This window comes from Mercenaria mercenaria, chromosome 14, assembly GCF_021730395.1.
Source record: "Mercenaria mercenaria strain notata chromosome 14, MADL_Memer_1, whole genome shotgun sequence".
Taxonomy (NCBI): Eukaryota; Metazoa; Mollusca; class Bivalvia; order Venerida; family Veneridae; genus Mercenaria; species Mercenaria mercenaria.
Genome location: NC_069374.1, coordinates 64222473 through 64236955, shown reverse-complemented (window position 1 = coordinate 64236955; position 14483 = coordinate 64222473). Strand labels below are relative to the sequence as shown.

General features: G+C 36.7%; 1 protein-coding gene across 1 annotated transcript in view; it reads right to left on the bottom strand.

Annotated features, from left to right (window-relative positions):
• Positions 1–14483, bottom strand: part of LOC128548219 (uncharacterized) — a 46299-nt gene that overhangs the window by 22564 nt on the left and 9252 nt on the right. Inside the window, exon 3 of the mRNA XM_053522674.1 lies at positions 4760–4918. Within this exon, the coding sequence (XP_053378649.1) occupies positions 4760–4918 (159 nt within the window). The remainder of the gene's footprint in view (positions 1–4759; positions 4919–14483) is intronic.

Genomic DNA, 14483 nt, shown 5'->3' with positions numbered 1-14483 from the left:
AAGTCTCATGAAGATAAGGTCATAAATATTGTCTCTAGTATGTTAACAAGCTTTTCTTTTCATTCGATCGAATGACCAACTTTTTGTGGAGCCGCTATTGCACACATACAGTTTTTCTTTGATTGGACTGGGTGGCCTAGTTTTTTACCACAGATGACCCATATTTGAATTTGACCGAGTCAGACATCATCAACTTGAAGACAAATATTCTGATCAAATTCCACTAATATTCATGAAAAATGCAGCCTCTATTGCATGCACAAGGTTTTCTTTGATTTGACCAGGTGACCTAGGTTTTGAACACGGATGACTCATATTCAAACTTTTCCTAGAATTTCTCTAGACATACATTCTGATAAGATTTCACGAAGATCCAGTTAAAAATACAGCCCCTATTGCATACACAAGTTGTTATTTTTTATTTGACCAGGCGATCTAGTGTTTATCCCAGATAACCCCTATTCGATGTTGACTTAGATTTGATCAAGACAAACAATCTGATAAAATTTCATGCAGATCTAGTGGGAACACAAGGTTTTTCAGTAATTTGACCGGATGACCTAGGTTTGACCCAAGATGACCCAGCTTCGAACTGATCCAAGAAATCATCAAGGCAAACATTATGCTCAAGTTTCAAGACAACCGGATTAAATGTGACCTCTAGAGTGTCCACAAGTTTTTTCTTTGATTTGACCTGGCAACCAATTTTTGATCTCAGTTTACAGTTTCAAACTCGACCGAGATATCATCAAGACAAACATTCTTACAAGTTCCCATGACAATTGAACTTAAAATGTGGCTTCTAGCGTGATCACAAGGTTTTCCTTTGATTTGACCAAATGAACTAGTTTTTGACCTCAGATGACCCAGATTCAAACTTGGCCAATAGATTACCAAAACAAATATTCTGACAAAGTTTCATTAAGATACAATAGATAAGGTGGCCTCTAGAGTGTTCACAAGGTAAAATGTTGACGACAGACGCCCGACAAATGTTGATGACAATAGCTCACCTTTAAGCACTTCGTGCTCAGGTAAGCTAACAAGAACTCCGCCTTACGGGACATAATAGGTTTTTTGCAAGCAAGACAGAGCAGTAAATCAGTATTGAAAACAGTTGTCAACACTTAGTGGGAGTGGGGATGATGGGGGGGGGGGGGGGGGGGGGGGGGGGGCGAACTAAAATATACCGAGTAACTATTGTATTGTTGTTTAGTGTAGGAACTAAATTGAAAGTCTCGCCTGATATGTATTAAAATGATTTAAGCGTCATTGGCGCGCCTATTGACAATTCAATCAATTTGTACAGGCTGAAAGTTTCGGTCATCCAAATAGAAACAACAAATACAGACCACGTCCTTAAACGACAATGCTTCTTCCTCAAATCTAAATGATTTATATGCTATTGGCAGAATATCGCCCTAATATCATTTCTATTAGAGTGTTTCTAAATTGAACAAGTGGAAAAGAAAAAAGTGTCTTCTTTTACCTTTGAACAAGGATAATCCAAGAATCATCCATGTCGTGTTTCATTAACTTCAGTCAAATAGTTTCAAAGACGTTGTGCCGTGAAAATGTGGACAGACCGATAACCGGACACCCTAGATTAGGAAGTTTTACTATAATGATTTGAGACAAAAAGAACGACAACCTATTAGTAAGTAACGAAACACTTATGTGGTCACGGAATGAATACTATCAAATTATCGATTTGCTCGGACCGACGACGGACGATAAATCATTTCAAAAGCTCAGTCCGTACACTTTGTGTTTAGGCGAGTTCAAACAAGTGAATCAGGTATTGCCATGCATTACAAAGTTCCCTTCTGGAAGGCGCCTTACTTTCTGTACTGCAGTTAAACATAATGAACTTATATCTGTCAATCAATGATGTATAAATAATATTGTATTATATATTCAATATGTTATAACACTGGGAATAAAATATGCATACTAGTACACAAAAAATCTACAATTTATAACTGTTTTATAACATCTAAAATTACAAAACAAGAATGCTAGAATGTCACAATATACGCCCGTCACAGCAAATTTCATTACACTAGCCTGACCTGTATTTGCAAATGCAATTTTCATTTTGTGGTTGTTTAGTAATTATTGTAATTCTTTTGTGTAAAACTTCTAAGTCCACAAAAAACTCCTTACCAGGTAGAGATACCTTAAAATACACCTAAAATTTGAAAGTAACATCTATGTTGTACCACAGAAAAGTCAAGTGGTCTTGGTTTTTCCCTACAGTCAATTGTAAGTCCACACAAAAATCCTTACCAGGTAAAGATAGGTCAAAATACACCTCAAAATTAGATGTAACACGCATGTTGTACTATGGAAAAGTGGTCTCGATTTTTCCCTACGACTAATAATGAAAAAGTTACAATATAAGCTATTTAAAGTAACAACAAAGGGAAGTAATTCTAACTTTAGAAGGGACCTGCGCATGACATTCCGTCTCATGATGGTGTACAATTGTGCCAAGTTACATCAAAATCCCTCCGTGCATGAAGAAGAAATGCTCCGGACAAAGTCATTCTTGTATCTGACCTTTGGCCTCTAAATGTGACCTTAACCTTAGACATAGGGACAAGCTTCTTGTGCATGACATTCCGTCTCGTGGTGGTGAACATTTTTGCCAAATTATATCAAAATCCCTCCATGCATGGAGAAGAAATGCTCCGGACAAAGTCTTCATTCTTGTATCCTTTGACCTCTAAGTGTGACCTTGACCTTAGACCTAGGGGCCTGGTTCTTGCGCATGACACCCCGTTTCAGGATGGTGAACAAGTGTGCCAAGTTTCATCAAAATCCCTCCATGCATGAAGAAGATATGTAGACATCGCCCGCCCGCCAGGGGCCTTCCCATTATATACGTCTCGTATTTCAAACGGGCGTATAACATTGTATAAAAAGTATTTAAAATAAATTCAATGTTTTAACATTTTATTTGGAAACCTTTAAGCGGAAAAATATTAGGAAAAATGCAAGAAATCATATTAAAGGGAAGTAATTCTTAAAGAAAACATCCAACATTTTTTTTTTAATTTGGTCCATATGATACGTGAGCTTATAAAACAAACATTTTACAAACTGATGAGGAATAACTATTTTAAGTTTGAATCAAATCCATCAAGTAGTTACAGAGATAAGAAGAAAAAAGAGAAAGTGTAAAAAAACTTTAACCAAGGTGGGGACGCGGATGGACGCTTTTGTTTGTTTGTTTTGGGTTTAACGCCGTTTTTTTAACAGTATTTCAGTCATGTAACGGCGGGCAGTTAACCTAACCAGTGTTCCTGGATTCTGTACCAGTACAAACCTGTTCTCCGCAAGTAACTGCCAACTTCCCCACATGAATTATCAGAGGTGGAGGACGAATGATTTAAGACACAATGTCTTTACCGACGCCGACGCCAGGTCGAGTAGGATAGCTCTCCTTATACTTCGTATAGTCGAGCTAAAAACCCGTTGACCTCTGACAAGTGCAACCTTGACCTTTGAGCTTGGGATCCGTGCTTCGCGCATGGCACGTCGTCTTATTGGGAATATTTGTGCCAAGTATTATCAAAATCCCTTGATACATCATGAATTACAGATTTATGGACCAGACACGAAATTGCGGATGGATGGACGGACGGAATGACGGAATGACAGACGGAAAAGCACAATCCTATAGTCCATGAAACTGTGAATTAATAAACCAAGTCATTTTAACATATTTCTATACATAAAATAATGTAAAATATTAGACTTCTGTTCAATGTTCCTCATAGAAGAACGATTCTGGATTTCATGCGGAGGAGTTACAAAATGTTCAGGAATCTTAGAAAACCTTTGAGCTAGGATGTACATTTTTTTTCTTTTTGGAATTGTTTCACAAACGTGGAACAACCAGTTTATTTTTTCATTTCAACATATACATTAGTAATAACATACACTGACATTTGAGTATGAGACAATATATGAGATATACATCTGAGCAATACTTTCTTGATTACATAGTAACTTGAATACACAATCACATATTCATTAAAAAAGCTTTCAAAGTATACGGACTAATATTCCTATTTTCATAATAGCTGATTAAAACTAAAATATCGTAATATAAAATGTTCCAAATGTTTAAAACTTTTGTTCGTCTTTCGCTCATAAAATAAGTTTTGTATAAGCAATATGAAATACAATTTAGTAATAAATTTATATTGCCATATTCACGGAGTTCTATCTTGTATCCAATAATCAAACATTTCAGATTCCTAAATGATTCATTAAAACCATATCTATTAAATGTAACTTCAGTTTTTGACCTGAAGGTATCTAAATATTTACAACCAAGGAAAAAGTGATCAAAGTCTTCAAACTCATTACAATATTTACATAATGGACTATTTTCTATGTTCCACTTAAACAGATTAGCATTTGTTGCTATTATTCTATGTATAGTCTTATATTTAAATTGCTTTATTCGATTATCTACTACAACGTTATCTAATACATAGTAAAAGGATTCCCATTTGATATTATTTGAAAATAGCTCTTCCCAATATTTGTGAATATTCGGTTTGTTAAATGTAAAGGATGTACATTTTGCATATCTAACGCATTCTTGTATTTATCCATTTGAAATGTCGACAAAAGCAAGCAAATTTATATGACACTGCGGAATGTACTTATATCATAGAAGACAAACAACGAGACCAACAGCAATGTTCAAATATGTATGGTCACTATAAAAGATAGAGCTTACCTCTACTAATCTCCTCAAAGCAATCTGTGCATCTCTATTTGAAGCCAAATATGCAGGGTCAGTCAGAATGCTCCGTAAAGTACCAAAGTAATGTCGAAGATCGGCATCACTGACTTGCATGCTAGGACAATGAGTAATCTGTGTGCTGACCTCTCTGCACTGTAGAGCGTAAAATAAAATTGGTTTTAAAAAGAAAATCAAGTAAACATGCTGTACGCTTGACAAACTTAGAAAATCATATCTTCCAGAAGTTACCTTGCATGCTATAGAACTGATAATTTACTTTTCTTACAAAACATGCTTTACGTTTATTGTAACTCTAATGAAAGAGTTAAAAAATATTTGTGAGAATAATAATATTTTTACAGCACTATGACCATACGTTTAGCCATTGCGGTAACAGGTTTCTTCATACATGAATATGAACTTGCTCGTTTAATGAAGGCGTATTTTTGTGATTTTTTAAAATGGATAGAGGTCGTAAATTAAGTAAAATGATGTCTTTGCATCATTCGATATTGATGAAAGTGTAATATGTTACTATGATATATTTACTTTCCTGAACGTGTAAACATTTTCACATATGTGCTATTAGTTATATGACAGATATTCGCAAAATATCGATCGGTGTTACAAGTTTTTTTTATGTGTATATTTGATGTCAGACTGATGCTTAAGAAGGCCATACGTTTAAGGTGGAATGCGCCTAATCTGAAGTTCTTCAGTTCCGTTTCGAAATTTTGTTTAATATAAAATTCAGCATATTCCTCATAGAATGCGTATTTTACTTTTTTGATATTTCTGTAACTTTTTTCTCTACAAACCTTCAAAAACGACCATTGACGTCCATTTTTGATTAACCATAATTTCACGTCCGTCAGACTGTTTTCTTAAATCGTTCTGTTCAGTCAACAAGTATCGATTTGCTTGCTTCTCATCGTATTTTCATTTAAAAATGTCTTTGAAATGGTGTATAATTTGTGGAGATCATTTCAACGTTGAAGCCGATATTTACGTTAAAGTGACGTGAGAGCGACAAATAAGACGTTTAGTTTTGAATAAAAAGTTTGCGTTAATCTTATCTCATGTAAAGCCCAAACGATAGACTTTGACAAAAAACTAACATGATCATAAAAACTTTATTTTCTGTCGATTAAAGGGAAAAAAATGTGGGGTCACCGAATTCATTTTCGCGTAAAATTACGTTACGCTACCCCTACCCCCAAATAACAACATAGCTTAGTTTGTCTGTCTTTCCCGATATATCTCTTTTCAAATCTTAGTATTTTACATTCTCATTCATCAGTTATTCACTACAGGCGTGAAACGAATCATGGAACGTGAGAAAGAGAGTTTTCCTTTCAAAAGAGGTCCTTATAACTGTAAAATTGGCGACTTTATTGAGAAATGGTTTGAATGCAGAATGTATTACATACGCCAATACGACAACTTTGCTTAAAATACTGATCATGTTAATTTTGAAAGTCGCTTTAAATATACTTTCTATATGATAAAGCTTTTTTTTTTTAAATATTTCGTATTCAAAGTACCACTAAAGACGTTTTCCGTTGTAAAACACTGCTAACATGAAGAATATTTGCATATGCAACATATGCAGTTGTGTTTGTTCGGAGTTTTCATACTTGAAACACAAACAGAAAGTATCATTATTGTACAACATCATTGATCAATATTATACAACAGATTCAAATATTCTAAAGGTTGTGATTTCAGACGTATGACCCTTGACTCAACCGCCCCTCCAAGGGAGTAAAGGTTGTTTGTATCTTGTTTTTCTTAATATTATCCCTAACCCTCCCTTAGTACGCACACACGCACGCACGCACATTCCGAGGTCTTACATTTTTACTATTTCGTTTCTTACTTCACCACCTAGTAACGTCTGACCATAAGTTAAGTTGTCATGGGCTTGTCCAATTAATTACCCGCTCCACGCATACGTTCGCATAATTTGATGGTGGAATTTGGTTTTAACGGTCACAGTTAATTTTTCATTATTTTGAAATTTTATACAACAGACGCTATTGGAAATAAATCATAACTTCTACAAGTTCAGTATTTATGATATAAGAGAGGTTTCTTTGAGTTACAGCGAGTGTCGGTCACAACCGCTGCTTTCTTTCTTTCTTTCTTTTACCCCATCCGCTTAGCTCAGTAGGAGCGCAGATCTATGGATCGCGAGTTCGGTCCCCGGGTAGGGCATGGCGATTTGATAGAAGGCACGTGTCCGGAATCATTCGTCCTCCACCACTTTATGTGGTGAAGATAGAAGTTATTTGTTGGGAATACAGAATCCACGAACACTGGTTAGGTTAACTGCCCGCGGTAACGTAAAAAAACAGAGCTAAAAAAAATCTTTCTTTTTTATGTCATGGAATGTTTTCTTTACTCGTATTTCTTATGTTTCTAATATTAGGAAACAGTATTATGTATGGAATATCTTTCTATTATGTGTCTATGAATACAAGGATAACATTTGTACACAGATCTCCGGAGAGCTAAAACCCCTTTGCAAACGATGCTGTTTCTATCTAACCAAGTTGCTAAATAAATTAACCTTTTCAGAACAACAGCCTCCTTACAACAAATATGTTGTTTTCCCGCGGTTATGAGGAGGATTCACTTTATTTGAAATCGGTGTGTCCGACTAAGTACTCCAAACAATCGAAATATTTCCAAAACGTAAAATTTATAATAAAGTTAGATAAAATAATGTTTACTCGAACAAGATGTTATAATTACATACAGGCTTTCTAAATTTTAAAAAGTTGTATCAGCACTTTTTTCCGAGATATGTGTTATGTTAAAATGAATATTTCTCATTTTCACCTACGTTTTACTTTTTTCGTACTGTGCCGAGGTTGGCCAGATTCTGTTTACCCCAGTATTATTTTCTGAAGACTGGTTGTTGTTCGAATCTGCTTCATTAAGAATACACCTATATTAACTAATAAGATATTAATGACATATACTTATAATGTAGGCCTATATTTGTTTGCCTCAGTTCTATTAGATGCATAAAATTCTTTATGTAACAATTTTTTACGCAAAGAAAATACGTCACGGAATAGCGGCATGTGATGGAATTCTATCATGACTGGTACTTGTTAACATTAAAAGGTTGAGATAATTCAAATAAAGGATTTCACTTTATTCTGTCGTGTTTTTTTTTTTTTTTTTTTTTTTTTTTTTTAAATTTATTTTTGTAAATGTTAACAATTTAATGTGCATCGATATATGAGTTTTCATGTATTATCATTAACTTGCGAGATAAATCATTTCACTTGTAACGTTGAATGAAATCATTAATAGCTGTAAAGGCCTCTTTTGATTAAATTCTACTTAAATAGGTTAAAGATGAGTTTGTCTTGATCACGAGAATCAGAAAATCCATTTAATTACGCATTTTAAATCTGGGGTAGGGGTAGAGTAATGTAATTCAGCGCAAATGGTAACGGGGTGTTGATTTTGTCGCATTCTCATATATCAAATATAATACAAACATTAAAATCTGAGTTCTACACAGAAATTATTTCGCTAATGTAACAGAGTTTTAAAGGATATTTTGATTTAATTTTACTAGGAAAAATAAAATAGTAGAGTTTATCCTAAAAGGAGGAAATACATGAAAAAATACTCAATTGCGCTATCTTGTGATTTGTGGGGTAGGGGTAGCGTAACGTAATATTACGCGAAAATGAATTCGGTGACCCCATAATTTTATTCTTTCAATCGGCAGAAAATAAAGTTTTCATGATCATGTTAGTTTTTTGTCAAATTCTATCGTTTGGGTACATGAGACAAGATTAATGCAAACTTTTTATTCAAAACTAAACGTCATATCTGTCGCTCTGACGTCACTTTAACGTAAATATCGGCTTCAACGTTAAAATGATCTCCACAAATTATACACCATTTCAAAGACATGTTTAAATGAAAATACGATGAGAAACAAGCAAATCGATACTTGTTGACTGAACAGAACGATTTAAGAAAACAGTCTGACGGACGTGTAATCATGGTTCACCAAAAATGGTCGTCAATGGTCGTGTTTGAAGGTTTGTAGAGAAAAAAGTTACAGAAATATCAAAAAAGTAAAATACGCATTCTATGAGGAATATGCTGAATTTTATATTAAACAAAATTTCGAAACGGAACCGAAGAACTTCAAATTAGGCGCATTCCACCTTAAACACTAAAGCATTTTAAATCTCTAAAAAATTCCTGTGTATCCTGCAACTACTAAAATGAAAATCATTTCAAAATTGCAATGTTAATTTGTTCTGTACGATTTAGTTGTTTGGTACATTTTGTATATTGTAATTTGTTATGTTCCTTTTGTAATTTGTTTTATGCATCTAAAGACCCACGTTGTGTTTAAATGATAATTATACACGATTTGCACCGAGAAATTGCGAAATACAAATATCTGCTCAATGTTTGCAGAGACACTTGGGAAGACTAGACATCTAATTTTTTAATTGAATTAATATAGCAGTATGCACATTACTTGATGTATTTAATTTTAAGTTTAGACCACAATTTGTTTCTATTTTGCGAGGTATTAAAGCTTTAAAATCTACTGAAAAAAATAACATAAACCCCACAGAGTGAGTGTCAAGTAACGGGCGCAGGCGCCGCATAATCTGCCAAACTGCATAGAACAACTTACACATGCACAAAACAACTTAAAAAATTACTGTATAATCTTCTGAACAACTCGTAGAATGTACAGGACAACTTACACATAAACAAGAGGGCTCTAGGTCGCTCACCTGAGAAACACACCATATCAGTGTAAACATATTTGACCTAGTGATTTCATGGAAACAAATATTCTGACCAATTTTCATAAGAATTGGAACAAAAAATGTGGTCTCTTGAGTTTAAACAAGTATTTTTTATACGACCTAGTGACCTTTCTATGGACCCCAGATGACCCATATTCAAACTTGAGCTAGAATTCATCAAAGCAATCATTCTGACCAAATTTCATGAAGATCAATTGAAAAATATAGCCTCTATAGCATACACAAGCTAAATGTTGACAGACGACAGACAGACGACAGACAAGACGGACGCCGGACATCGAGCGATCATAATAACTCATCTTAGCATTGCTCAGGTGAGCTAAAAAGTTGAAATATAGCTTCGAAAAAAATTGCAACTTTGCGTAGGACATGCTGCAACGCCATACATCAGCGTTTGTGGAAACCGTTCTTCTGTTCTAGTAACAGTGACCCTGACCCAAGAAACTGAAATCAATCTCAAACTTTTCCTAAATAAAAGCTGTTCGAACATTTTTTTACAATATCCAAACTAAAAATATTGAGTGGAAACTATTATCTATTTTAGTAACACTGGCCTAACCCTTGACACAAGTGACTCAAAATACAATTAAAACGTTTGCTTCGATCAAATCTATCTACAGGGGAGACCAGGGCAAGACGGAACAAAAAATACTCATCGAACCGTTCTGTGTATTTCTTACATATTCGGCAAATCAGTTATAAATATTTTAGCAATGCATTGCAATTTCTTCAATAATACTGGCTCACTTTGTATATTGAATGTGTATTTATCAAAATACACTAGTCCAAAGTAACAAGATGTGATGTTCCGACCTGCCCCGTCGTCGGGGCAAGTTTGAACACGGACAGGGGTAAATTGGAACAAACTGAACGGGTGACATAGTTTTTGACCCCACATGACCAAGATTCGAACTTGACCTAGATGTCATCAAGACAAACATCAAACATTCTGACCAATTCTCATGAGTTTAAAACTTAAACCATGGACTCTAGAGTGTTTACAAGATTTTCTTTTAATCTTGCTTACTGACCTAGTTATTGACTCACATGACCCAGTTTCGAACTTGACCTAGAGTTAATCAAGACAAACATTCTGACTAATTCTCATGCGTTTCAACCTTAAATTGTGATCTCTATTGTTAACAAGATTTTCCTCTGATCTGGCCTAGTGACCTAGTATTTTGACCTCACATGACCCAGTTTCAAACTTGACCTAGAGATCAACAAGACAAACCATCCGATTTATTTTCATAAAGTTTGAGTCACAACTGTGGCCTCTACAGTGTTCACAAGCTTTTCCTTTGATTTAGCTAGGTGGCCTAATTTTTGACCCCACATAACCTATAGATTCAAATCTGGCCTAAAGTTCATCAAGACAAACGTTCTCACCAAATTTCATAAAGACTGAGTCACAACTGTGGCCTCTAGAGTGTTCGCAAGCTGTTCCTCTGATCTGGCCTTCTGACCTATTTTTGGACCCTACATGACCATAATTGACCTAGAGATCATCAAAAGAAACATTCTGACCAAGTTTCATAAAGACAGGGTTACAACTGTGGCCTCTAGAATGTTCACAATCTTTTCCTTTGATCTGACTGGGTAACCTAGTTTTTGACCCCACATAACCCAGATTCAAACTTGGCCTAAAGGTCACCAAGGCAAACATTTTGACTAATTCTCCTGAGTTTCAAATTTAAATTGTGGTGTCTAGAGTGTTAACAAGATTTTCCTTTGATCTGGTCATGGGACCTAGTTTTTGATCCTACAAAATCCAGTTTCAAACTTGACCTAGAGATCGTCAAGACAAACATTTTGACCAAGTTTTATAAAGATTTTGTCACAAGTGTAGCCTCTAGAGTGTTCACAAGCTTTTTCTTTGATCTGGCCTACCGACCTAGTTTTTGACCCCACATTACCCAGTTTCAATTGATCTAGTGATCATCAAGACAAACATTCTGACCAAATTATATAAATATTGGGTCAAAGTTGTGGCCTCTACAGTGTTCACAAGGTAAATGTTGACGGACGACGGACGCCGACGGACGCCAGACAACGACCGGTCGCAATAGCTCACCTTGATCACTTCGTGCTCTGTTGAGCTAAAAATAGCGTATAGATACAATCTGATGTTTCGCCTACAACAGTATACCAACGTAAGTCAAATGCAATTAATTTTACACCGAATGCTGCATTTTCGTAGACTAATTTGCATTTAAATTATTTTGGCAGACAGAAAAGAGACGCTTTCTTTAGACGCCCATAAGACCAATAGGCCTGACTGGGCAAGTCGGAACAGTGTTCCAACATGCCCCAACCACGCTGTTCCAATTTACCCCAACCACGTGTTACCTTCTGTCATCGTCTTGTGAAAGCGCGCCGATGACAATAATTCAAATTGTAGTGTTTCAAATGTAAGCTCTCAGAAAAAGGACTTTTAAATCGTGAATAACGATAAACAATGTTTCTATACTCATAATGTGTGAAACAAAACTTATGCAAATTGCGAAAATGCACTTACGGAGTCGAAAACTTTTCTCACTCCGTCCTTTTGTTTTGACCTCCCGCTATTGAAACTGTTGGAGATAGCAGGTACTGGTTACGCCAGTCTTATACCTCATCAAATATCATGTACATTAATAAATATTAAATTATCGCCCTTGTTCTGACTTACCACGGTTTCCCCCACGCTAAGTTTGCTGATAATAGGCGATCCAAATTAAAGATACTGGGATGGAACCATTTTGCTGTTTTTAGTCACAAAGACCCCAAACGCAATTCAAAGCCACAAGATGGACGTAACCTATCTAGGATGTGCATGGATCCGTAAGCCATATACACTTAAATAGTGGAAAAAACAATCATTGCTGAGAGGACGGCCTACCACTGAGAGGCAAGTTACCACTGCTGAGAGGGCGACCTAAAACTGACTTGCGAGCTACCACAGCCAAGAGGCTTTCTACCACTTCTGAGGGGGAAAACTACCACTGCACAGAGCGACCTATCAATGTAGAGAAAAAGCTACCACTACCGATCGGCAACCTACCACTTCTGAGGGAAAGCTACCACAGAAAAGAGGACGACCTACCACTGAACGGCAAGCTACCACCTAGACTGCAACCTATCAATCTTAAGGGAAAAGCTACCACTGCGAAGAGAGCGACCTATAACTTCTGACGAAAAATACTACAACAGCAGAGGGCGACCTACCACTAAAGGGCAAGCTACCACCGCCTAGACTGCATCCTACCACTTCTGAGGGGAAAAGCTACCACTGCCAAGAGGGGGACCTACAACTTCTAAGGAGAAATGCTAACACAGAAGAGAGGGCGACCTAACACTGCGGGACAAGCTACCACTGCCTAGACTGCAACCTACCACTTCTGAGGGGAAATGTTACCACTGCCAAGAGGTCGACCTATCACTTCTGAGGGAAAATGCTACCACTGCCCAGAAGGCGATCTACCATTGCGGGGCAAATTACTTCTGCGGAGAGAGCGACCTACCACCTCTGATCGGAAAAGCTACCACTGTCGAGAGGGCGACCTATCACTTCTGATAGGAAAAGGTACTACTGCCGTGAGAGCGACTTACCACTGAGGGGCAAGCTTCCATTGCTGAGAGGGCAACCTACCACTAAAGGGCAAGCTTCCACTGCCTAGAGGGCGACCTACCAATGGGGGGCCAGCTACCACTGCCGATAGGGCAACCTACCACTTTTGAGGGGAAAACCAACCACTGCAGAGAAGGGAACCTACCACTGAAGGGCAAGCTACAACTGCAGAAGGTATACCATGTTTCATTTTCTACATGTATAAACCTTCATGCGCATGCTCAGAATATCCATCTGATCCTTATCTACATAAATTCCCTCGGTCTTAATAAAGTCATAGCACATTTACCCACGCTGAGAGAAAAGATCTCTCTATTTCAAGAATATAACATAGTGTCAGAGAACGGAACATTTTAGTCATTTTGGATATTCTGAAAACACAATAAAGTTAAATATTTGACTGAATTTCTCTATCATGTTCACTAGAAATTGTGAACGGACGGACGACGGACAAAGTGCGATCACAAAGCTCACCCTGTCACTACATAAAAAGCAAAAGGTGTAGGGTTCCCCTGTTAAGAGTATAGAAACACATCGCATTCGTGTAGCTACTCACAAGCACAACTGTTACTGACAAGAAAACTAAGGTCAATTCTGTCTTCCAAGCCGTTCGATTATTCAACACTAGATTTTGTTGGTCAATTCGTGAAGAAAAACTAGAGCTGTCACTATTTGTGACAAATGCCCTCGAAGTGTGCCCAAGAATGTTACAGCTGTATGCGTAAAAAAATCACACATCATTTCGTGACCTTGACCTTGACCTAAGAGGCCCGGATCATAATCGTGACACATATTCTCAATATGGTTAACATTTGTTTCAAATTAATTTTAAATCCCCTGATAAATGGCAGAGTTATGGACCAGACAAGAAAAACCTTTGACTTCTCAGTGTGACCTTGACCTTGGAGCTAAGGGTCTGGGTCTTGTGCATGTCACCTCTCTTATTATAGGGAACATTTATGCCCGGGTAATTTCAAAACCCTAATTTCAAAACCCTTCATCAATGGCAGAGTTATGGACCGGACAAGAAACAGACCATATTAACCTTTAACCTCTAAGTGTGACCTTGACCTTAGAGCTAGGGGGTCTGGATCTTGCGCATAACACGTCGTATCATTATGAGGAAAATTTATGCTAAGTTATTTGAAAATCCCTTCATGGATGGCAGAGTTATGGACCAAACACGAAACAGACCATGATAACCTTTGACCTCCAAGTGTTACCTTGATCTTGGAGCTAGGGGTCTGGGTCTTGCGCATGACACTTTGTCTCATTATGATAT